At 43.5% G+C, this 27,500-nt stretch overlaps 1 protein-coding gene across 1 annotated transcript in view; it reads right to left on the bottom strand.

Moving 5' to 3' along the window:
• The window catches only part of LOC127004930 (lachesin-like), a 94,734-nt gene that overhangs the window by 26,748 nt on the left and 40,486 nt on the right, over positions 1–27,500 (bottom strand). Inside the window, exons 2-4 of the mRNA XM_050873181.1 lie at positions 15,777–15,984; positions 10,017–10,178; positions 1,099–1,230 (exon numbers count right to left, since the gene is read on the bottom strand). Coding sequence (XP_050729138.1) covers positions 1,099–1,230; positions 10,017–10,178; positions 15,777–15,984 — 502 coding nt within the window. The remainder of the gene's footprint in view (positions 1–1,098; positions 1,231–10,016; positions 10,179–15,776; positions 15,985–27,500) is intronic.

Here is a 27,500-nt window from a genome sequence, read left to right as displayed (position 1 = left end):
TATATATATATATATATATATATATATATGGATAGATAGATAGATAGACAGATAGCTAGATAGATTGATAGATAGATGTATATGTATAGCGATATCTTCCATGTCATTTGACATTTTGGCTTCAATGGAATGAATAGCCTTTGTTTTCTCCTTCAACTTGCATTCACAAGAGGCAGATGTACAGGCTGTTGTTGCCTAAAACAAAGGTTATCTCAGAATCTACTTTTACAGAAACTAAATAATTGGCAATCTGTAGTAAAGGTGATGTATTGGAAGTTTTACGACTGTTAAGCCTCACTGGGGTAGTTCATTAGGACCCGGACGAGCCAACGGGGCCAGCGATAAACCGTCGAACCCTTTTAGACCTACGCACGGACTGGCTTCACGCTAATCTAGGGAGGAGGACTCGCAACGCAAAATACTTACTCTAGATGTTTTCAAATACTTGAGGTTCAATATAAAGAGGTTTCCAATGTCTGTAAAGTAGTTTATATATATCTCTTCTAGTACCTTGGCCGATTATGATGTCAAAGTCAACACATCAAGGAAAACTCACGAATTACTGCCCCCCCCCCGTACACGTTGATAGGAACTGACATTGTGATTACCTGTGAAATGCTACTCTACTTTTTTTTTTGCTAGAAAAGCACACACCAATAACTTGAAGGACAAATCAATCATCCCAATCAATAATTGTACATATATCCAAACAGACACTGTCAAACTCCATGACTAGTACCAGGAAAATGCCGCGAAGAACCAACCAATAAAAACGACATCTTGCTTTGACGTTACTTGAAAACACACACACGGACACATTGGTCGGTATTACAAGACACTTTTGCTTTTCACATCAGCTATTTCTAAAGGTCAAAGAGGGGGTCAGTCGGGACCTATTGAGTGTTTCTTTAGGTTCATGGTACAGAGGAAGGGTCAAACTACCACCAGGGTCATAAAACTACTCCTGGAAATGCCCACAGCTCCTTCGAAAGCCTTGTCAAATAGGTGTTCTTGGGTGACGAAATGTCTTATAATACAACCGATTGACTCTACACCAGCGACACAGCGACTCGACAGTGCAAACAAAAGGTAACTCACAATGAACGTCCAGCACGATTCTCTTGCTGATGGAGGGCGGGACCTTGTTGGAGGCGATGCAGAGGTAGGCGCCCATGTCCTCCCGCGTGACGCTCTTCAGCACCAGCTCCTCAGACTCCACCTGCTGCATGCCTAAGAGGGGGACGGAGGGACGAGTGTGAGAGAGATGGTGATGGTGGTGGTGGGTCAGGTGTGTGTGTGTGTGTGTGTGTGTGTGTGTGTGTGTGTGTGTGTGTGTGTGAGAGAGAGAGAGAGAGAGAGAGAGAGAGAGAGAGAGAGAGAGAGAGAGAGAGAGAGAGAGAGAGAGAGAGAGAGAGATTTTCTGTTTTATATTTGTAAGAACATACGTTTACTCTCTTTTCAGGTATCACAAAAGCTGAAATATAACATGAATACGATTTTACCAAGGTCTTTTCATTTTTATAAACGTCGAGAAAGAACAAAAACTTGCTTAGATGAAAGTGCAGTCAAAGGGTGAATGAAATACATTACACGTGTGTGTGTGTGTGTGTGTGTGTGTGTGTGTGTGTGTGTGTGTGTGTGTGTGTGTGTGTGTGTGAAAATATGTATATGGATTGATAGACATATAAAGAGATAGAGAGAGATGTATTCATAAATGTAATGTCGGCACCAAAAATTAATCAATTTCTTTCATTTCCACTGTTCGTGAAGAAGAATCTTTAAGTGCGTTATTCGGTAAGGGACAAGGCACAAAAAGGTAATACGAGTCACAGTAAACATGCATAATGGTATTGCGGCGGAAGAGTGGCGGCGGGTTGGGGAAGGTCGGGGTTGGGGCGGCTGGGTTTGGAGGAGGGGGGCCGCGCGCCCACTTTGTCATCATCGTGCGCCAGGAATGAGGGGGGGGGGGGGAGGGGGGGAGGGAGCGGGAAGATAGAGGCTAAATTCGCGCACAACAGTGTCATTCACAATAATTAATCACAATGCTCGCACACTTGTGAAATGAAGGCAATGAACATTATATAATTTTTCATCATATCGTTTATGTTTATTTGTTAATATGTATCGATTTTCGGAGATGGGTTTTGTGTGTGTGTGTGTGTGTGTGTGTGTGTGTGTGTGTGTGTGTGTGTGTGTGTGTGTGTAATAATAATAATAATAAATGGTTTATTAAGTAATTGCAGCTGTAAAGCTAAAAATATACACGTTAAAAATACAATTTGAAATATAATAAAAAAAAAGGAAAATATACAATATGAAAGGGTATAGGGTGTGTGTGTGTGTGTGTGTGTGTGTGTGTGTGTGTGTGTGTGTGTGTGTGTGTGTGTGTGTGTGTGTGTGTGTGTGTGTGTGCACAAAGCCGACCGTACAGTCACACCTGTGGTCGGCAGGTGTCTGGCCGCGGGGCCTCAATCCACGTGCGGTCAGGCAATGCGGCGGCTGCTGAAAAGTTGGACCGTTGCCGTGAACTATGGCGGCGTGGCGGCCCTAATCCTCTCATATTGTATGCAAATTATGTTCATTAGTTTTAAGGCATGCGTGTGGACCGCGTTGTAATATAAAAGAAGAGCTTCCGAAGTTCCCGTATACAAGTATCGCACATGAGTAGAGGTTATGTTAGTGGTATTATAGAGTAAATAAGCTTAATTTGTTGATATCATAAATGCTTTTCGAATATAACAAGTCTAAAGAGGAAGATTAAGCATATTAACTGATATTATATACAGGTTTAAAATCATTAGAGGTGAAGAAATACATACTGCCTGTCTGTAGCTTACAAAAAAAAAAAGTGTGAAACGTTACTAGAGTTGTGTGTGTGTGTGTGTGTGTGTGTGTGTGTGTGTGTGTGTGTGTGTGTGTGTGTGTGTGTGTGTGTGTGTGTGTGTGTGTGTGTGTGTGTGTGTGTGTGTGTGTGTGTGTGTGTTAGACTCCTATCTATTTACGATGATCTAAAAAACTGTCAAGGTACTGGGGAAGGAAGAATTGTTATCGACAAATAACGAAGAAACAGATTGAGAACACGATTGCTACATTTTATCTCGGGTTGTGAATTTAACTATTGTTCCACACTACCGACAGCTGTTGGTGTTAGTGATATTATAAACACTTGAATTGTGCTGTGCGGTTAACGTGTTAAGTTTGGGTCTGTCCGTCTGTCTGCCTGTCTTGTCTCACATGCCTTTGTGTTTAAATTTGTTTCTACCAAAATTGTGCACAAGATATATGTATGAATCACGCGCACTATTTTAATATTACAAGCATGTGAAGATGTGTTTAACGATCTTTAATATTATACGATGGTGTATCCTTTACGATTATTTTTGGTATTTGTCTCACAGTTGTGGCTGCACAAGAGGAAAAATGAGTTCGTGTATCTTTTTGTTTTCTCTCTGATGAACATCACGGCCCATATACGATGACCTCCTCGTGCTGCTGAACCGACCGGCTGTATAAATTATGGGCTGTTTTGTTTTCCTTCAGCATCACCGCCGTGACCGAGATCAATCCATCTCCTCGCTCGCGCGGCTGGACTAATTGGCGCCGTGAGCTGATTAATTAATAAGTAGGCTTAAGGCCGCCTTTTGAAGTTTTACCGAGATACATGATAGGGCCGGTTCTTTTAAAAAGAGCTTTTACTATATTATTTTATGTTACATAGTCTATTGAAAAAACGATACATGATTTTCCTTTAGAAATTATTCACAAATCTTAAAACTTTTAGGTTGTTTTCAACCAGTCACTGTCCAATAACAAATTTATCGTCTGATTTTTTGATGTGCTAATGGTTTTGCTCAATCAGGTCAACTTTTTATTTATCGCCACATGATGTTTTTTAAGTTTTTTTTTTTACACGTACGGGTATTTTCTATTTATATGAGGCAAAATTCTTTCTTATTTCTTTAAATAAACGAATTCTGAAGAGTTTACATGCGCCAATTTTTGACTAACTGGTATTTTTTGTATTTTGTTGGAACAACAGTCCGGGTTCACCAAGTACCCGTGCTTTCTGTGCATGTGGGATAGTAGGGACAAAGCTCAGCATTACACGAAGAAGGATTGGCGGCCTGTACGGGAGGAATTGGTGCCTTGCAGAGCAAGGAACGTCATAAACAACCCTCTGGTGGATAGAGACACGATACTCTTCCCACCGCTGCACATCAAGCTCGGCTTGATCAAACAGTTCACCAAAGCTCTGGACAAGGATGGTGGCTGCTTCACTTACTTGTGCCACGCTTTTCCAGGATTGACCATGGAGAAGTTGAAAGCTGGCATCTTTGACGGTCCTCAACTCCGTCAGCTCATCAGAGATCCAGAGTTTGAAAACTCAAGTGTACGAAGTGGAACTGGAAGCGTGGAAGGCTTTTGTTCTTGTCGTGAAGAACTTTATTGGCAACAATATGCTGACTGCTTTCAGAAACCTCGGATGCAACATGAGCATCAAAATGCATTATTTATTCTCACATATTGATCGATTTCCTGAGAATCTGGGATCAATGAGCGACGAGCAGGGGAAGAGATTCCATCAGGACATGAAAGAGATGGAGACCAGGTATCAGGGACGCTGGGATACAGTCATGATGGCTGATTACTGTTGGACTCTGAAGAGAGACATCCCTACCGCTGAGCATTCTTGGAGTTCGAAGAAACGGAAGTTAATGGCCTGAATTTTGAACAATGATGACCTAATATCCAATTTACATGTACTTACCTTTATCAATGTCTACTGTTCAATGTACACTTATCAATTTTTGTAACATCTAATCAATGAATTGTGTTAGCAAAACGATTTTTTTTTATCTTAAAAACTCATTTCGGATGAGAAATATTAACAAAAATCAACCGAAAATGTCACAAAAATGTAATCGATTTAATTATATGATCGGATTTAAAAAAAAATCGACTTAGCACAAAAACCTGACCTGATCGAGAGAAACGGGTGTCATTTTCGGATTCAGCGGTGCAAATTTGTCCTAAATCAGTTGAAAAAACTTAGACAACTTACATTTTTTTTTGTAACCCAGTGTATAATACATACTCAAAGATCATTTTTGGAAGGAGGATGGGATAGCTAGCAGAAGGTCCCTCTACGGGAGAACGGTAGGTGTTTCCAGGCCCTGGTTAAGTGGACTAACACCCCACAATCGGGTCTGCTGTAGGCCTCTGGTATATGTCAGGCCCCAACTTCACAATGGCAGGATCCTATTGCTAGCTAATGCGAACCCAGATGAGACTAATCTCCCAGATATTGACTACAGGAAGGCCTCGAGCTTATAGAAGGGTGGCGGTGAATACTTCAGCCGAGGCCTTATATTGATATGATCTTGTCTATATTCTAGAGGCCTTGACTTTACCAACCTTAGATTCGCTGATGACACAGTCGTATTAAGTAATGCTTGGGAAGTGACTGACGCAAATGATTATGATGATTGCTTTCTTTCATTCCTTCGACAACGCCATCCAACGAAGAGGTGAAGCAGATGAGTTGGACGCCATTGTGTGAAGAGAAGGGAAGAGGTGATGAAAGGGTGACAGCGACTCGAGAGAGAGAGAGAGAGAGAGAGTTATGTTACTAAAGCGGCGAAAAGTGATGAAGTGAAATATATAAGAAATTACGAATGTGATTGGGTTTTATGATGCCAGATGAGGGGGGGGGGGAGGTATAATATGTAACAATGTCTAAATGAAGATGAAGGGAAGGAGCTAAGAGAGAATGTGAGGATGATAGATAAATAGGAGAGGACAAGGAAGAAGCGTTTAATTGGCTGGGAACAAGGAACAGGTGATCAGTGTGAAGGCTAAAGGAATCAATAAGCAATAGAGAAGTACGGGTAATTAAAGGGAAGGATTAAAGAGTGAGAGCGAGAACAGGGAATGGATTAGAAGGACGAGGTGGATGGGCTCCGGGTCGTGACGTAATGGGGGAACGAGACGGACAAGGCAGGAGTGTGGAGGGAGGAGGAGGCCGGGAATGTTATGAGAAAGGGGAAGAGGGGAGGGGAGTGTAGGGGAGTGGGTAGAGGACAAGGCTTGTTTGTGATCCCGGCAACATCGTAATTAGATATACATGGACTGACGTATAGGCAGACAGACAAACAGACAGAAAGATAGACAGACAGACAGAGTCACCCACCCACCCACCAACACCCACACCCACACCCACACCCACACAAACACACATACAATTGAACTATGTGTCATTCACCATGGTGTGATCAAGTGTTGGACTCAGGATCGCCAGTCAGTACACTTCCCGAATGTGCTTGGATCTTTGGGTACCTTTGGGGCCTCACATCACACCCACGCGTGCCTGGGAGGCGGAACACAACCCCCAATTCACAACCCACACTCATTCACTGAAGGGTGGACAGGGGGCACGGAAGGAGACTGCCTCCATTCCGTGCGGGTATCGAACCCAGAATCATTCGATTGTAAATAGAGTGCTAACCACTGCAGTACGTCTCTCTCTCTCTCTCTCTCTCTCTCTCTCTCTCTCTCTCTCTCTCTCTCTCTCTCTCTCTCTCTCTCTCTGTGTGTGTGTGTGTGTGTGTGTGTGTGTGTGTGTGTGTGTGTGTGTGTGTGTGTGTGTGTGTGTGTGTGTGTGTCCCAAAGAATTAATGAGGAAAACTGCCATATATGGTTCGTGTTGCTTTCAAATTACTATGTTGGACGGCAAAAGGAGGAATGATTTGATCCATTTTCTGACATTAAAAAAAAGTACAGCTAAAAGGTACGCTTTGACAGTAAAAGAAAATGTACAGGGAAGAGGGAGTGAAGAGTAATTGTGAGTTGCGTATATAGTCATGTTGCTTTTGTGTTTTTGTTGAATTTTTAAGACTTTGAATGTCGAAGGGTAGAGCGAGAGTAAACGTAACAAAAGAAGTAAAAGTAATATACTGTGATAGGAAGGAAAATAAGAAAATGGCCATGATAGATGCATTATTGGTATAATCTTATCAGTTTTATCTGCTATTGTTTTATCGTCAGTATAACTACTATCAGCAGTTCAGATACATAGGTAGTGCTAAGTAGCGGTGCCTGATGTTGATTGGTTAGTGATTCTTGTCGCTTTCGTGAACTTCCTGAGCACGAGCCCAAGTGAACGCATTGACAAGTATGGCGCTGTTTGATTTTAAATGATCCTCGTACCGGAATAAAAAAAAATGCAAAACGAACTATCTAAATTTTACACAAATTTGAAGTTTTACGGGTTTCGTTTAATCTTATAGAATTCTGCGGAACAGATTACCGACAGACATTTCGCACAACGGACAATTAGCAAATGGCCGTTTGACTGAATGGACATCTAGGTTTATAAATTTTCAGTTTTGAAACTAGACGGCGGACGGCTGTGTGGATGACCGTCATTTTCGGTTCCAGCCTTCTGTGCCAGTCTTTAAAGGAGTTTGGTGTTAATGAAATAGAATGCATTGCGACTTCCTTTCCAACATATTCAACAAACTGAATCAAAATGCCTGTCTTTGTCACCTTCTATGTCGCAAAACACCAATCCATGTAGCTTCAAAAAAAAGGAAAAAGACTCGTCATCACACAACATGAACAACAACACGAGCAATACACAATACACGAACAACAAACTCCCCTGATGGTTGGCACAGCGGCTAAAAAAGGGAATGACAATTACTCACCTCAACACTTACAGTCCAGTTTCAAAACTCAGAAAAGAACAGTCGGGTTGGGAGATGACAACGACAACCGAAGATATTACCAAAAGTTAAACAGAGGACTTGTGTCTCTCACTGAAATATGACGAATATCACAAAATTGACTTCTTAAGAACAATCACCTACAATCTTTAATTATTAATAAACATCAGAAATACCCCCTCGTATATATAATATACTCTTCAGTAAATGTACGGTGTTTTCCTATCAAGTGATGATGTTATACTATTACTTTGCTTTATAAGGCAATTTCATTGCAAATAATAACTACATTAGTATAATAACTACATTAAAAATACCCCTTGTATTGTGTTTTTATTAATTTCTTTTATCATAATGTAAAATTATCATAATTAATATAATATAATACTCTTCAGTAAATGTGCGGTTTGTTTTCCCATCAAGCTATGATGTTATACTTTTACTTTGCTTTATAAGGCAATTTCATGGCAAAGAATAACTACATTACAAACAATTATCAAACAAAATGAAAAGCATTCTCCCAAATGTCCGTTCTGTTAACTGTCCGTTCGCAATAGTCCGTCGGGCAAAATTACTGTTGGGTTAACGTATGTTCGGTCAAATGTCCGTTGGTGAGATTCACGTCAGCCAAATGTATGTCGGTCTGAGATATTTACGTGTCGCTGGTTTCTAGATAAATTTGTCAATACTTTTCAATCTGTCTTTGTCTTGTTGAATATTTTTCTTAAGCAAATATACACTCAATATGTATAAATACTTGTTTAATTGTTCTGCGCAGATATGTCTTTCTCAGAGTTCCTCTTTCCTCTTCTTGACATACTCCTCCTCCTAATAATAATATTCCCTTATCTATTATGCTTCTAGTGTTTATCAGCCACTCCTCTTTCTCATTCCCTCTCACATTGCCTTTCATATATTCCTCGCCTCCTCCACCTTCCCTCGTCTACATCCTAAGTGACTTACATAATCTAATATTTTATCTTGCTGTGTTTATTCTCTCTCTCTCTCTCTCTCTCTCTCTCTCTCTCTCTCTCTCTCTCTCTCTCTCTCTCTCTCTCTCTCTCTCTCTCTCTCTCTCTCTGCCCAGAGGGTTTGTGGTCAAGGGGGGGAAGGGTAAAGCAACCTTGTTAGTCATGTCGGAGGGGAGGAGGAAGGGAGGAGGGTAAAGGAAGGAGGGGTGTGGGGAGGGATGAGGGAGGCTGGAGGCAGGGAAGGGAGACGGGGGGAGAGGAAGATAACAACGGGATTTCACGAGCTATTAGAATTAATTAAACGCAGCTACGCTTGTCACCTGGTTGAAAATTGTAATCAAGTTGGAAACAAGTTATACAGCATCCGCGGCCTATAATTAATTATCTACTGTTATTCCAGACATTACGTCAAACGGCCGCACATTCCTCTCCTAAAAATAATTATAATATCCATTACTTGACATTGTAAAGCCATTACTCCGGCCGCGAATACGAGGAGGAAGGAACGGAGGAACGGGGGATAGGAGGAAGGGAGGGAGAAACGGTGTGTGTGTGTGTGTGTGTGTGTGTGTGTGTGTGTGTGTGTGTGTGTGTGTGTGTGTTAGCTTTGGTGTACGTCGATGTATATCCCGGTGGAAACAAATGGCTTCGGATAAGGCAGGTGTAATAATAATTGTGGGTGTACAGGTGCGTGTAGTGTGTGTGAGTGTGTGAGGGGGGGGGGGGTTAGGAGGGGGAGGAGGGAGGTTGTCGGGCTTACAAATAGATGCATCGTTCATGGTACAACATTAAACACGAGTTTCCAAATCATTCAAACATTCATCAGTTGAGTGATGTTACTAATTCGTCCTGGTGGCAAAAAACTGTACAGATCATTAATAATTCAAAAGTTTGGGGATGAAAGTAAATTAGATTATCACGCATGTATACATAGCAGGTATTACTGACATATACACAGATGACTTGCATGGATTTGTTAGAGTTTATGTTTGTAATGCTAATCTGTATAATTTATACTTAGCGCGAACATATATTTTCCGTCAGCCACTCTGCATTTATAACTTATAACTTCGTGCTGAAAGTCTTTGAAGCCTTTATGAGCATGAATGTGAAGGCGTTTGCGTGTGATATAATTTTTAATACACATAAAAAGGCGAGTTTCAGATTCAATAAACTTTTGTATATGTGGTGACAAAAGACAAAATAAATTGGACTAAAAAATCTAATTCCAAAGGACTTTTTGCTGCACAAACACACAGGCAACAGGAAAACAACAACAACACACACACACACACACACACACACACACACACACACACACCTTGGCCGCCCCTGCTGGAGGTGAAGAGCAGGCCGTTCTCGCGGGTCCATCGGATGAGCGGCTTGGGGATGCCCTTGGCGCGGCACACCAGCCTCACGTCGTGGCTCTCCTGCACCGACACGTGGGACTGACTGCTCTCCTCATCCACGAACTGCGGCGGCACTGCGGGAGGGAGGAACACACGTTGGGAGGCTGCTGGATGCACAGAGGAAGGGGAAGCAGCGGCAAAATGATGACACTTTGCAAAGGAAAAAAGAAGAGACTAAAGTTGGTATTCTGAGACCCTTCCGCCTCTCACGTCAACTATTTCCCAAGGCCATTTCCAAAGTCCGAAAAGAGATTAATCGGGTCCTCATGGGTGTATTTATAGGTTTATGGTACAGAGGAGGGGTCAGAATACCACGACGGTCATAAAACTACCCATGGAAATGCTCAAAACCATTACGAAATCCGTGTCAAATATATGTGCTTGGTCGCAGAGAAACCATTACGAAATCCGTGTCAAATATATGTGCTTGGTCGCAGAGAAGTCAAAGAATATGGCACCAAGAGATTCAAGAGACTTCGAACGGATACTTAATGCACTAAAGGCAGTAGAAAGTTTTAAAGAAGTGAAAAGATCTAGGACAAAGAAGAAAGCAGTTAAAAGGACAAATTAGAGGTTCTTCATGGCGATTATCAGTGGCAGGGAAGGTAAAAATGAGGAGAGGTGGAAGAACTAAATGCAACCTGAATACTACGAAATGTCAAGGTAAATCGGTGCATAAATAAACCAAAAATATATTCGATGGAAATATCTATCATTGTATATATAAGTCGAAGCGAAAAAATGGGAGAAACAGGGAAATGAATCGGCAAGACGAGCCACAAACAAACACTCACGACCAAATTATAGGTTCGTACGCTTCTTAAGGCATGAAGTATTATATGAAAAAAAGGAAATATCTATCATTGTATACATAAATCAAACTGAACAAGTGGGAGAAACATGATAATTAATCTTTAAGACACGCCATGGACACAAAAGTCGGTATTATTAGACACTTTCGGTTCTTACATCAGCTATTTCTAAAGGTCAAAGAGGGGGTCACTCGGGTTCTAAGGAGTGTTTCTTTAGGTTCATTGTACAGAAGAAGGGTCAAACTACCACCAGGGTCATAAAACTACTCCTGGAAATGCCCACAACTCCTACGAAAGCCTTGTCAAATTTGTGTTCCTGGGGGACGAAATGTTTTAAATTACGACCCAAATACTCACGACTAACTAGAACTATGAACGTATGTCACTATGTGAAGTATATAAAAAACAAAAAAAACAGCAAGAAATGAAACGAGAGGAGTATGTGTTCGTATGATTAACTAAACAAGGTACGAGTCTGCCTCAATAAATAAGTAACGAGAACATGGCAAGAAACATACTTCTCTCGTCGTCTCCAATTATTCCTGTCCATCACATTTTCCACTGCTTTTATTTTTTGCCACCTCACCCGAAGTTCATCTCCTAGCGTGCTCTGCGTCTCCCCTGCGACCGTCTTTCAACAGGTGCTCTCAGTTTTTTTTTTTTTTTTACCATCTCGTCTAATCACATGACAAAAACCTCTCAGCCTGGACCTCGTTACTACCTCCTAATACTTTCTACTCCTGCTCTCTTTCTCACTTTCCCGTTTCTTATATGTTATTAAAAGGTAAGGCAGTCGCCCGCCTCAACATTCTCATCTCTGCTCTTTAAACCCTTTCTTCTGTCGACTATAAATACTTACAAACAAATAATCTACATCTATTCTATTCTAAATAACTATACGATACACGAGTACTAAATAAGAACAAACTTTATATGCGAGAAAAATACTGCAACTAACGTGGTACCCCTCATCAAATCAATATCGTTTAAGACCCCTAGACCTTGTAAAGTGCTTCAAACGATTCGTAGTGCTGAACTTGTATTTACTTCGCTTTGCTGGTAAGTCGGAACGAGCATGACTGTCTTCGGCTTTTCACGTCTTCACACCGCCTGTCAACGCCGGGTGAGGCGCTTCGTGACATTCGTGTATCTATCGCGATAACCTGATGTTGTTGCACCATTTCTCTAAGCTTGTTAACCCCTTGACTGCGGATTTCCTACAAGAAGACATCACCAAGCAACAGAAACGGAACTAAAAGTGGCGGATACTATTCAGTGAAGAAAAATGTAAAATCCTGCACCTTGGGAGGGGATATCCAGCACACCAATACCACATGGGAAACACTCCAGTATCCACCACAGAGGCAGAGAAAGACCTGGGAATACATGTTACCAGGCTACCAGTGAAAGCCAAATCCGTGCCAATCGCAGCGGACGGTTAATGTAGCACAACAAAATGGCAAGTTGTTTTATAGCTTGATGAAGTGTGTATTGATACGTACAGCCTATAAACATACATTTCAACATACATACACACATACTCTACCTACATACCAACATACACTTCATCCCTTACTCCTGTACCACGCGCAACAATTACTGCTACAGATACTGAATAATAAATGCGGCAGTGTATTTTTCATACTTTACTGAAAAAAGCTGCCTTTCATTATTAGTTCATGATATGTACATACATACCTCTATACTCTTCATGTCTTATGCTGGGATCACACATCTGCGATTTCGCTTTGCGACGGTTGGCGATTTTGAAAATGCACGAAATCGTGGGAGCATCGCCATTGTCTCTGCGCGTTTGCCTGTTTCAACTCACAGCAACATGGCGAGGGAGGGTCGCTCGCCTATACGCACACGAGGGCGACAGGCGAGGGGACGTCGAGGTGAATCGTGCGTGGATGCGCGCGACTGTACGCAGAGGAGCCCAATTTTGAAAATAAAACCCGTTACGACGGTTCGCGATGGACGCAGGGCCTGGCGACTATGTGCGACCGCCCCTCGTCTAGCCGCTCGACGACGCTCGACGTCGCACGTATGGTCGAGAAAACGTCGAGCGTGCGTCGCTGTACGACCCATAGGCGGGCAACACTATTCGCGCTCTCTTCCATCCATTCCCCACACACCACACATTATATACGTATATATATATATATATATATATATTTATATATATATATATATATATATATATATATATATATATATATATATATATATATATATATATATATATATATATATATATATATATATATATATATATATATATACCTACAAATCTATATATATATTTATATATATATATATATATATATATATATATCTATAGATATACACACACACACACACACACACACACACATACACTAACTAGCTAACCAGAAATTAATCTTGGCACCCTGCATATCCCGACGCTCTAACGCTAAGGTTATTATTTCGGCTGATCAACCTTATAGGTTTTCAATATGGTAAAATAATCCCCATTTGGCAACGCCAGTTGCTTGTGTCGACTAAAATTTGATAGTCGTTTAGTAACGACCAACCAGTGCTTCAAGCAAGTAGTAGCCTGTGCTATCCTCCCTTGCTGTCGCTGATATTGCTTTACTGTTTCTTGCTTCTAATTCAGCAGTTCTTAACCTGGGGGTCGTGATCTCCTGGGAACGAAGTAAGTTGTTTTGAGGAATATTGGATTTTATTCGTATGGTGTAAGGTTTTCTGCATGTTATACCGTATCTACAACTTCTGTGATAAATTGTAAGTGGAAAGAGTTTTACAATCTGTAATAACTTGCTAACAAGCTAATTAAGTAATCAAGAGAAATACATTATAATTTTACTGTGTACTCTAGCTAATAATTTTACTGTGTACACTAGCTTATACTTTTGCATTTTGTTAAACCAGGCGACTGTATTTTGCATTTAGGAATGCTATTCTATTACTTTGTATTCATGAATACTAGGCTATTATCTAGCAGTTAGGAATATTATTCTATTATTTTGAATTTATGAACACTAGGGTATTATTTTGCATTTAGGAATACTATTCTATTATTTTCCATTCATGAACACTAAGCTATTATTTAGCAGTTAGGAATAATATGCTATTATTATAAATTCATGAATATTAGGCTATTATTTTGCAGGCGGGCAGGGTAGCGGCGTGTGGCAGGACAGTGTTGAGTGCGAGCGAGCGGTCGCTCGCCAAGACGCCAACGGTTTTTCACACCCTCCCGCTCTCTCGCTGCCATCTCGCTTCCCGAAGCAGCGTCGCTGCCATACGCACGATGTACAAAGTCGCTCGCATACACCGCGACCCCTTGCGTTTGACGAGGGTATGCGAGCGCATACTGCGATGGTCTCTCGCTTAACCGTGCGAATAATCGTGCGATTTGGCCAATATCGCAGACTTTCTGCGAACTTTTTGAACATTTCAAAATGTTCGCGCGACGGGCCGGCACCCGCAAGTCGTGCGAACTTTACCGCGCGACTATTGCGACTAATCGCAGGGACGTCGCTACGATGTCGAGCGTATATGCCGATTTCGAAAATTTTCAAAATCGCCAATCGTCGCAGAGCGAAATCGCGGATGTGTGATCCCAGCATTACTCCTGTACCACGCGCAACAGTCCTTGCTACAGACACTAAATAAATGTGCTGATGTATTTTTCACACCATTTTAAATAAGCTGCATTTCATTATTAGTTCATGTATTCCTACGAATCAACGATAAAGGGCAACCACGCTCAGCAGGCATCTCAACTATTTACTCAGAATTCAAAATCCCTCATCTGGTGCGCCCTACATAACGTGCTGTAAGGGTGACGAGTATAATTAGTACCTGCACCGTGCACGATATGCTTACAAAAATCGATGTAGTTGTGAATCAGAAGAAAAAAATATAAATTTATTAAATCTCCCAATAAAGCTTTTTTTAAAAACAGCGAAGACATATACACATGCCAACCATACACCAAACTAAATAACCATATAAATACATCATAACATAAACAACACCTGAGGAACTGGCTAATCTAAAAAAAATAATGAAATGAAACAATGAAAAAACACACAAAAAACAATTAGAGACCATTACAGAGACGCAAGACTGCTTTAAAGCAAACTAAATAACCGTAACGTCACAGCAACACTCACGGCACGTGAGGAACAAATTAAGTCAAGAAGAATAAAAAAGAAAAAAAAGACTGACACGAAAACACACAAAACACCCCAAACAAACAAACAAACAAACAAATAGTACCAGTAACCATGTATACAAAGAAACTTCACACCCAGAACCATATAAAAGGAGAGTTTGGCCAACTTCACCACAGCCGCCATGTTGTTACCAAAAGAGCCGCGCGAAATTCAAGTTGATGCTGATACACCTACTGTTTTTGGTGCTCTGGCCAGTTTTACAGTCCAATACAGCAAGTTTGTAAGCTCTCCAACCAAACACAAAATACGACGAAAATTCCTTGTAGCTCCAGTGTTTGGCGTTGATATAAAAAGGTGGAGGGAATTTTAGGAAACTGTACAGGAAATCTCTTTATTAGTATCATGTAATGAGTAGAAATAGTGGATCACTGTAGTGGATATGGTTTGGTTTGGGCGCTTACAATGACAGTGTGTTGGACTGTCGAACTGGCAGTCAGGATCTCGAAGAAGTACCAAGAGCACAAGCAAACAAACTCATCAACATCAGTTTGACTTTCGCGCGACTCTCAGTGACAGCATGGCGACTGCGATGAAGCTAGCCAAACTCTTCTATTCTATTCTATTCTATTCTTCTATTCACAAAGAGACCTGAGAGACCAATTCAAACTACAGAAGAGAAGGAAGAACTCACCGACCACCTGCACGAAGCCGACCTGGTTGATGACGGGGATCATGTTCACCTGACACACGTAGTAGCCGGTGTCCGTGGGCTCGACGTCGCGTATGTGCAGCGTCCAGGTGGTGGGGTCGTCCTGCGTGACGCTGAACCGCGGGATGAGCGTGATGGTGCGCTGGTCGATGGTGAGCAACATCTGACGGTTCAGGTGCATCCACGTCACCTGTAAGTGTAAGGGAAGGTGGTCAGGTGAGGTGAAAAAGGCTATATTACCTGCAAGTGGGTGATTAGGTAAGGTAGGGACGACTGTATTACCTGTAAGTGTAAGGGAGGTTGACCAGGTGCGGTGGAGAAGGCTGTGTTACCTGTAAGTGTAAGGGAGAGTGATCAGGTGAAGCGGGGAAGGCTGTGTTACCTGTAGGTGTAAGGGAGAGTGTTCAGGTGAGGCGGGGAAGGCTATGTTACCTGTAGGTGTAAGGGAGAGTGATCAGATGAGGCGGGGAAGGCTGTGTTACCTGTAGGTGTAAGGGAGAGTGATCAGATGAGGCGGGGAAGGCTGTGTTACCTGTAGGTGTAAGGGAGAGTGATCAGATGAGGCGGGGAAGGCAGTGTTACCTGTATGTGTAAGGGAGAATGATCAGGTGAGGCGGGGAAGGCTGTGTTACCTGTAGGTGTAAGGGAGAGTGATCAGGTGAGGCGGGGAAGGCAGTTAGGTGCCTGTAGGTGTGGAGAGTGATCAGATGAGGCGGGGAAGGCAGTGTTACCTGTATGTGTAAGGGAGAATGATCAGGTGAGGCGGGGAAGGCTGTGTTGCCTGTAGGTGTAAGGGAGAGTGATCAGGTGAGGCGGGGAAGAATGAGAGAGAGAGAGAGAGAGAGAGAGAGAGAGAGAGAGAGAGAGAGAGAGAGAGAGAGAGAGAGAGAGAGAGAGAGAGAGAGAGAGAGAGAGAGAGACATGGAGGTCTGAATATCCTGGACAGTAACGCAGCCATTGCAGATTATTATTCTTTATACAGCAGAGAAGACAGTATAAGAGAGAGAGAGAGAGAGAGAGAGAGAATTCGTCAATACATTTTCAAGGGTATTGTGTCACTACAAGTAAAAAATACTATCCCGTAAGGGCTACGTGAAAGATATTTGCCACTTGGTAGATATTGCATTGGTCTGACGGGTTAAGGGACCGTCGCGATGTTTTCTATCTGTTGCATCATTTCACATAAGGAAGCCAGGAGCCACTTTCATTGCTGCAAGACAAGTAACAAAAAAATATATATTTGCACGTTTTTCTTCATCCTCTAAAAGTAGATTTCCTTCTAAGTCAGAGTCAGCCTTTTTCCTGACAAGTTTTGAAAGTTTTGTCCTTAAAGTCAATGCGAGGAGGTGAACTGTATAAAAAAATAGTGTTAAGGTGAGTTGTGAAAGTGATTATGTACGCTACGGCCCGTATAAGTACACATTTGCACGTGCTTTGAATTAATCGTAACACAGCACAGCATTCGTGATTTCATAGCTAAAGCACCAGATAAGCAGCCGCATCTAACAGAAAAGTTGGAAAGTTTCGTTTAGTCGGCGCAACATCTGTGGTCATGTGCCGGAGAGAGACAGGAGGGGAAGGAATTATAGGAGAAGGGAACAGATCCCAGGAGACGGGACACAACCCCCGATTAATGTAGGGTATCGGAAAAGACGCCCAAATTTTTCCACTCCGCCCGGGAATCGAACCCGGGCTCTCTCGGTTGTGAGCCGAGTGTGCTAACCACTGCACCGTGAAGCCCCCGCATTTAACAGAAGCGCCCAATAAATGGTCCTTAGCAACTAACTCTTTCGAACGCTCTTAATGAAGTGCTTACATTAAAAATTGATGTGAGAACACGCAGTAACGGGGATGAGTTGGATAAATTCAAGTTAAGGAAAGAAATGGGCAAGAACTGGTTCACGATCAGGGTGATAGATGAGTAGAACAGACTGAGCAGGTATGTAGTTAAGCCAAAATTTGGTGAGCAACGCATCTTCAGGAGCTGCCTTGTACAGGAGGTCTGGCCTCGTGTAGTTTCCTTAATCCTTGTGTATCCTCGTGTGTATCTTATGTACCTTCTTGAGTATCCTTGTGTTGGGCAGCGAAGGAGCTTTCCACGTCTCATCTAGCCCCTGGATGGTATTCGCTCAGGCCATTAGTGCGTCCATAAGTGCCTCGAGAGCCAAAGGATCTCCACTAGGCAACGTAATAGGCCTGTGTGTGTATAGCCTGACGGATGTGGGGGACGGAGAACCCCTATCCCGTTTCCAAGGTTCATGTATACAGGCTTACTGGGAGAGGGGGGAGGGGGGGGGTCAGCGAAAACACTTCTTCAATGTCCACGAGTGTCTCTTTAAAGTACTCTGTTTAGATATCGTTAGTGGTGATCGTTAGTGGGGATGTGGCTAACTGGAGGTACCGTGAGCTAATAGTTTCTTCTTTGTCTCAGCCTTTGTTGCGTTGAGGCTTATCCACAGCGAGAGAACACGTGTCGTGGCGCCTCAGCACACCCAACTCCTCATTAGGGAACCTTTTCACTGACTGGTTCGTAATAAAAGACTACAGTACACACATCTGGTCTATTTCTTTTCTTTACGAGACATTACGCCGTCCTCCCTCCCCACACACCCACACCCACCCACCCACACACACCTACACACATTTATATACTGATCTGCAGGTATTCATATTTTTTTTGTGTGTGGTGCAGAGGACGCCGGATTCCAATGACCTATAGAGCTGGACTTGTCAGGAGAGCGGGATGGAGCTTCGCCAGGCGGGTTTAGTGATGGGAGGAGCCTAGCCAAACGAGTACCCGAGGCATGCAAGTCCTTGATCACCGTGGCGAGGTGGACCCACGTTACTCCCGCCAGCGTGTCCTCGTACAGCCCTATCCCCCCCCCCCCCCCCATGCTCTTCCTCTTTCAGACTCACTCCCTTTTTCGCCACGCTCAGTACACCGTCACCACCGTCACTACCAGGCTCTCCTTTTCCTCCCTCCAGTCATCACCACTAACACACTTCTTTTTTTTTATTTTAGCTTCACACGCACTCTTTTCCACATCATCATCACCACCACCACACACCGTCACCATCATCACTACCACTCTCCTTGACCTCCCGCCACTCATCACCACTAACACACTTTTTTTTTTTTTTTAGCTTCGCACGCACTCTCTTCCTCATCGTCACCACCACAGCCACACACCTTCACCATCATCACTACCAGGCTCTCCTTGACCTCCCTCCACTCATCACCACTAACACACTTTTTTTTTTTAGCTTCGCACGCACTCTCCCTTCCTCATCATCATCACCACCACCACCACACACCTTCACCACCGTCACTACCAGCCTCTCCTTGACCTCCCTCCACTCATCACCACTAACACACTTTTTTTTAAATTTTAGCTTCGCACGCACTCTCTCTTCCTCATCGTCACCACCACAGCCACACACCTTCACCATCATCACTATCAGGCTCTCCTTGACCTCCCGCCACTCATCACCACTAACACACTTTTTTTTTTTTTTTTAGCTTCGCACGCACTCTCTTCCTCATCGTCACCACCACAGCCACACACCTTCACCATCATCACTACCAGACTCTATCCCACCACTAACACACTTCTTTTTTTCGCTTCACACACACTCCCTTCCTCATCACCACCACCATCATCACTACCAGACTCTATCTCCACTCATTACCACTAACACCTTCTCTTTTTTCGCTTCACACACACTCCCTTCCTCATCACCACCACCACCACCACTGTATATTATCACGCACATCACCACCATCATTACCAGACTCACCTTTACCTCCATTCATCTCCACCAATACACTTTTTTTTTTATAGCTTCACACACATTCTTTTCCTCACCACCACCACCGCCACCACCACTATCATCACAACGACCATCACTACTAGACCAGCAATTGCCTTAAAATCACTTAGTTACACCTCCAGACACACTAACTACCCTTCGCATCACCACCATAACGATCATCACAACTATAGCATCATTTACCACACCCCTCACCGCCACACCCACGTAATTACCACATCTGGGCACTTAATAACTCCAATCTCACCACCACCATCATCACCATCACCACATCGTCCATACACCTCCATGCACTTCCTCTCCCTCACCACCACCACCATCATGAATTCCACTCTCTCTCTCTCTCTCTCTCTCTCTCTCTCTCTCTCTCTCTCTCTCTCTCTCTCTCTCTCTCTCTCTCTCTCTCTCTCTCTCTCTCTCTCTCTCTCTCTCTCTCTCTCTCTCTCTCACGACATCCAATACCAACCACCATGCACAATATTTTCCTTTTTCTTGCGAACATCCGCTGTCTCTATCATTTACTTCTTTTCCTCATCAATATTCATTGTTTCCTACAGGCAGCCTTCCCTTCCTCCCACGCCCCTCCACCTCCCATGCCCGGTAACCACACTTCTCTCTAGCTCTCCTTCCTCCAGCACTCAGCTCCTCCTCCTCCTCCTCCTCCTCCCCCACCATCACCACCACTCAACTGACGGGCCACAGGAAGCTTTGATGCAGATCCACCTATTCCATGCTGTTTCTGCTGCTCCTCCTCTTCCTTCTTATATTTTTTTTTGTCTCCTTTTTATTTTCATTTTGTTCTTGTTTTTTTTGTATTTGCTCTTCTTGTTCTGTTATTCTTCTTCATCTTCCTCTTCCTCTTCCGCCTCTCTTCTTCCTATACTTTTACTATTACTACTACTACTACTACTACTATTACTACTACTACTGCTGCTGCTGCTGCTGTTGTTGTTGTTGCTGCTGCTGCTACTAATTCTAATACTTTTTTGTTTGCCCTTTGTGTGTACCAACTACTCGGAGGTTACGAAAAAATGAACGTTAAGATGGTTTCGTTTTTCCCTCAGGAGTATCGTAAAGAACAAGTACCAAAACAACAGCTATTACTATAAAACATCTCCTCCCTCTTTTTCTATAGCTACCACTACCGCTACCACCACCACCACTACAACACCCACACCCACACCCACGCACGTACACACCTACCGCCCTTCGACACCCACCTACACCACCCCTTCCAAAACACAGCACAATATACAAACCCTTCTCCATTACTTCCAGCCATCCCCGTCACCTCCTTCACCACTTAGCACATCCACACGTCCTCCTCACCCCATTGATATCGCCGCAACACTCCCCCGCCCTCTCGCATCGCCAGCCAAACCTTTCCCCTCGCCGCGGCCGTCAGCGCCTCCCCTCGGCCAGTCGTACAGCCGCCTGCTCGCCGCTATATGAAAGCACTCGAAATCAAATAACACGCCTCGAAAAAGGGCTGCACCTCGCTACAAAATTGCTTCCCCCCACCCAGCTACATCTGCCGACGATATTAAACGAGGAAGGCCACTACTACTGTTCCTGCTGCTACTTCTATTCTACTGCTACTATCAATGCGCCGCCTCCTCCTCCTTTTCCTTGTTCTCATTTTTTTTCCTTCCTCCCCTGCGCGGTGTGTGGGTTGCAGGTGTAAACTTAGACTGAAGGGCCGCCTCGACGCTCCAAAGGACTATGCAGTGTCTGCGAAGAGGAGTGTTATCGCTCTTACGGGTATATTTTGTAATCTCGTTTGTCTCCACTTTTGCTCCGTCAGTTCTTGTTCTTTTTTTTATCACAGGAGGTCACGACTGGAGATTTTTCTTTGATCCACCCTGAAAAAAATTGGTTCATAACCCTTCCCATGTCTCGTGTTACAAAAATCAATTTTGGGGGAATTTCTCTCTCTCTCTCTCTCTCTCTCTCTCAAACACACACACACACACACACACACACACACACACACACAATCCGCAACTTGAAAACACTTGCATGCTATAAATGTTATCATGGAAGGCAATCAACTCCCTTTCCGTCCTTCGCCTTCCCCTTTTTTCCCTTTCCCCTCCGTCTGAAGCTTCACCTGTACACTTTTAACCTCTCACCTTTCCCTTGCCTCCTAAGCCCCTTCTAACCTATCCCCTCTTCCCTTCATCCTCTTTACACCTTTTCTCCTTTTTTTTTCAAACCATTTATGAACTATTTCCCTTTGGTCATCCTTTCTTTTACCTTTTTTTTTTCAATTTTCCTCTCGAGTCTCTTTTGTCTAACTCCTATCACAGCTTCTTCCAACGAGGGTACAGTAAATTTGGAGGCATACGTTAAAGCTGCGCATGGCCTCGGTACCCATCTCCGTCACAACAGCCTTTTCTTTCACATCATGGGTATAGGACGAAGAGGAAATGGGTGGGTTAGTGGAGAAGGTTCACTTGGGGGAAGAGAAAAGGCAGCAGAAGTGTACCGTTGAGCCTGTAGCGGGAAAGATCTCATTACCTCGGGACACAGGGCCAGTGTGACGTCCGGGTTACCACTGTTCACCTTCCCCAGGTTTCCCCAGGTACCCATTTATCGACTAGCACAAAAAGGAGGATGAAAAGCTGCACGCCAACTGCCCGGACCAGGATTCGAACCCAGGGACGCGGATTTGTAGGTAGGTGTGCTCTTGTTTTATTCCAAGTGTGTGCACCCCATATGTTTCTCCCTCCTTCCACCTCTCCCTTTAAACTCCTCTGCCCATTCATCCTCGCATCTGTTCTTTCTACCCATCTCATCGCTACCAAACCTTTTCAATATCTCCTTCTCCCTTACCCTCAGTGACTGTCCTTGTTGCACTTAATCACTGACTCTTTTCTTTAATCTTCCCATCTACTTATCTCTACTTATTTGCCCATCTCTACTTATCTCTACTCATCTACTTAACTACTTATCTACTTATCTCTACTTATCTGCCCATCTCTACTTATCTACTTATGTCTACTTATCTTCTTATCTCTACTTATCTCTCCATCTCTACTTATCTGCCCATCTACTTATCTCTTCTTTAATCTTCCCATCTACTTATCTCTACTTATCTGCCCATCTCTACTTATCTACTTATGTCTACTTATCTATTTATCTACTTATCTGCCCATCTCTACTTATCTACTTATGTCTACTTATCTATTTATCTACTTATCTCTACTTATCTGCCCGTCTCTACTTATCTGCCCATCTACTTATCTTTACTTATCTCTTCTTTAATCTGCCCATCTACTTATCTCTATTCTCCTTTCAATCCTTTTCTTACTATATTTGTCTTCTCTCACTTTCCCTTCTGTTCAATGCCCCTTTTCATCTCTTTGGCTAATTCTTTCTCTTCCATTTTCTTTGGCTAATTTTCCCTTTCCCTGTCAACCCCCACCGCCATCCCATTTTCTTCCTCGTGCCCACCTCCCTTACATTTCCCCTCCACCAGCTTCTTTCGTGTGGCTCCTCCCCTTCCTCTTCCTCCCACAACCTTCTTTCCCTTCTCCCAGCCCTGTGTTCCTCTCCCCGTCCTCCCTTCTCGCCTTTCTGTTCCGTGCATCTAAGGAATTTATGTTATAACTCGTGACTGGAAACGGATAGTCACTATTCACACTTTTTTTTTATAGTTTTTTTTTTGTTATTTGTATTTATTTTGTGATGCTTATTTGATTACTTGTGTGTGTGTGTGTGTGTGTGTGTGTGTGTGTGTGTGTGTGTGTGTGTGTGTGTGTGTGTGTGTGTGTGTGTGTGTGTGTGTGTGTGTGTGTTTTTTATGATTTACTTCTATTTTTATCTTAGCTGATTACGTAAAAAAAGTCTTTGTTTTTAATATTGTTGTACCGTTGTTTTCTTGTACCTTTTCTTTTGCTGATTTGCTCGTATAGTCCTTTATTCTACTACTACTACTACTACTACTACTGAAATTGTTGCTGCTGCTGCTACTTTTACCACCACCACGAAAGCATTCATTACTAACATCACCACCACCACCACCATCACCGCCAGCACCATCACCACCGTTCAGTGTGCCAAGGACCTGGTCAAAATCGCGTCAAACCAGCAATACACTGACGCAGCTAACAAAGCGTACAGAATGCTGGGCTTCATTAAAAAAACTTCTCACTCAAGAATAAAGATGTAATACTTCCACTGTACAATATTTTAGTCAGACCCCATTTAGAATATGCGGTACAATTTTGGTCTCCCCACCACGCAAAGGACATTGCTAAATAAGGTGTTCAACACCGGGCAACAGAAATGATCTCTCTCTTGCGCATAAAACCTTACGACGAAAGGCTCTCAACACTTAACCCGTTCTCTCTTGAGAATCGTCGCCTCCCAGGAAAACTGATCCAATGTTTCAAAATACTCAGTGGTTTTACGAATGTGGACAAATCCAAATTGTTTTTGATCGATGACACGTTCCAAATGAGAAATAATGGCACAAAACTTAAGTGTAAACAAATAAATTTAGACTACCATTTTTTTTCTTTATCAACGTTGTAGCGCGAGGATAGCATAAAGCCCACCTTCAATGATTCACTGCAGTACGATTAATATATTCAAAAACAAGCTCCACCGCCACTTCCTTCAACTTAATATTCACTAAAGTCGAAATGCGAGGTCTTGGTGGCATTGAATTTAATGTGATTTCACTTAGGTTTAAGGACAGACACCACCTAGTGTGGACCATAGGGCCAGTGTGGTTTGAATATCTATATAAATCAACGTAAAACCACCGCCGTCCCACCATTACCGTCACCGCCGCCCTTCCCTTCACCGTCCCCCACATGACTCCCTCACCGCTCCTTGTTTTTCTTCTCCACATTCCTTTGAATTCTCAGACACAATATTTTTCTTTTGATAAGAGAGGAGCGATAAACTGAGACAAAACTTATGAATCTTTTATGCTTAAATTTGTACGTCTCTCTCTCTCTCTCTCTCTCTCTCTCTCTCTCTCTCTCTCTCTCTCTCTCTCTCTCTCTCTCTCTCTCTCTCTCTCTCTCTCTCTCTCTCTCTCTCTCTCTCTCTCTCTCTCTCTCTTTCCTGTTCGTGGTTGTGATGTTTAAACATCCTTACACACACACCCACACCCACACCCACACACACACACACACACAATGCTCAGTAGTGCAGCGATTAACACGTTGGGCTTACAAACGAGAAAGCACGGGTTCGATTCCACGTCGGAGTGGAGACGGATGGGCAGTCTCCATGCACCTGCCCACGGTCCACCCAGCAGTGAATGAGCACCGGGTGTCGGTCGGGGGTTGAGTCCCGCTTCTCGGGTATGGTGGTCAGGCACTGCCAAAGATGAATAACCGATGGGTGAAGCTCTACGCCTTCACACCCGCGACTTATGAGCTTGATTTATTCCTGTCAGATTACATGTAGACGAATGCCCAACCACCACCTCCACCACCACCACAACCACAGCCACGCGCCCTTACTTCATAAGCAGCAAGTACACCACCACTACCTCGCACCTACACTCCACAAGCACCTAGTACACCACTACCACCACCACTGCCGCCGCCAGCAGCAGCAACAACAGTTCATTTTGCCGTTTATCGAACTCCCGGCACAGGCTATAAAAATAAACAGCGGGTGAAAATTCGTCTCCAATGTTTATGGCGGATTCAACGTTTTCATACTCCGGGAATGTTTATGACGGGCGATGACTCTTGGCGGTAATGTGTATGATGAGAGAGCTTTACGAGCGGCCCCTACCGTGGCTGGCAAAGTATATGATCACCGGCATTCGTAATCAGCCATGTTTACGAGCCGAGGTGTTTACATCTCGCGTCAGCTGCTGATGGAGGTGTGTTTGAGGTTGGATGGGTGTGAGAGAGTGTTGCCATGCGTGGGGGAGTGTGTTGGTATGTGTGGGCGTGTGTGTGTTTGTTGGAATGCGTGGGCGTGTGTGTAGGAGGGGAGGATAAAGGGGTAGGAAGGTTGGTGGATGCGTGTGGGTAGAGGGATGTAACATGGCGGGGGAGTGGTGTGCGCTGGTGGATGGTGGTTGGGGAAAGATAATTGCAGTGGTGGATGGGAGAGAGTGGGTGGGGATGAGAAGGTAAGAGGCTGGGGAGGAGGGATGGCTGAGTTGGCTGAGAGGAGAGAGTGGGTGGCGATAAGAGGAAGATGGAAGAAAATAACAACAGCAAAAACGAGAGAGAGAAAGGAAGAAAAAAAAGTAAAAAGATAGATAGGAGTGAGTGGGTGTTTGGGGAAGTAGGATTTACATAGAGGAGGGTATCTAGACACCTCTCCTCCCGAAATTGACCTCTTTTTCGGCCACCTCTTTGGATTCTTTTTAGGAGCAGCGAGTAGCGGGCTTTTTTTTATTATTGTTTCCTTTTTTTGTGCCCTTGAGGTGTCTCCTTTGTTGTAAAAAAAAAAAAAAAAAAGAGGATTGTAATGGGTTGCTTTGGGAGTGAAGGAATAGAGAACTTGTTAGTAAAAGAAAAGATAAAGTGGGCTCCATACTGTCATCTCAGCGCCGGTGCACATCTCCGTCTCTTTGAACCTTAAGCTTGTGCAAGGTAAGAACTCATTACCCCGGGACACAAGGCAGGTGAGACATCCGGGTTACCCCAATTAACATTCTCCAGGTTCCCCCCAGATACCCACTTACCGACCAACACGAAGGAGAGGTGGGCCGCTCGGTGAAATGTGGGCCAACTAAAGTGACGGGAATTGAACACAGGCTTGCAGATTCGTAGTTAGGCTTGTTAACCATTACACCACAAGCGCGCAGTGGTTGCTAATTGTCGGGAAAAAAAGGGTAGTCGTTGATGGGAGAGAGTAAGTGAGAATGTGGTAAGAGAGTTAGGGAAAATAAAACAACAAAGTGAAGTAGGTTATTGGGAATGATGGAAATGTTGAGAAATGGGAGAAGGACGGGATGATGTTGAAGGACGAAGTGTTTAGTGAGAGGATAAAGAGAATATTTATAAAAAAAATGTGGGTAGCCTATTCACGAGCCCCTCTCTCTCTCTCTCTCTCTCTCTCTCTCTCTCTCTCTCTCTCTCTCTCTCTCTCTCTCTCTCTCTCTCTCTCTCTCTCTCTCTCTCTCTCTCTCTCTCTCTCTCTCTGTGAACACATATATGGCTGCAGGGATTTGAGGACATACATTAATTTGAGCCCCGCCGTTTGGGACTATTAATCTACGACAAGTCTTCCTGCAGATGCTTGTGTGACTCAATGGGATGAAAGATGCAAGGGAGAAGACGAGGCTATAACGAGATGAGGGTTGGAGGAAGGGGAAAAAGTCAATGACGAGTAAATTATAATTCAACAATACAGAAAACCAACTTATAATTCGTTAGTCTGATTCACAATAATTCAATTCTATCAAGAAAATAGACGTCGAGTTTGTTTTATGCTTAATATTTGACAATCCTTCATCACATTTTTCTACACAGTTCATAACCCACGTACGATGAATTCTTACGCAAAAGCAAATATGCGTTTCATACCCCACTCAATTACTTCGAATACACCGTGCAAACGTATAACTGTATTGTATTCACCAGGCAGGAGATAACTGAAGAAATCCTGAAACTTCGCATTTTAATATACTCGCTTTATTACACAGAATTGCCCTTTGGTAAGGCAGAGTTACTCGTCAATATTTGAGTAACTGTTGCGTAGCAGAGTTGCGAAACACTTGTTGAGGCCATGCCGGCGCCAGCCACAGCGTCGCCCCGGAAGCATAATGTTCACGCGAGCTTCGCATTAACGGCGCAAGGCGGTGCGTTTTCCTGCTAAGTCCAAACCTCGTCATTAAAACTGTGGGTGAAGTGGCGCAGATTAGAGCTGAGAGTAATTTGTGGGAAA

The sequence above is a fragment of the Eriocheir sinensis genome, chromosome 3 (assembly GCF_024679095.1).
Source record: "Eriocheir sinensis breed Jianghai 21 chromosome 3, ASM2467909v1, whole genome shotgun sequence".
Lineage (NCBI taxonomy): Eukaryota > Metazoa > Arthropoda > Malacostraca > Decapoda > Varunidae > Eriocheir > Eriocheir sinensis.
This window is presented reverse-complemented; position numbering and strand designations above follow the sequence as displayed.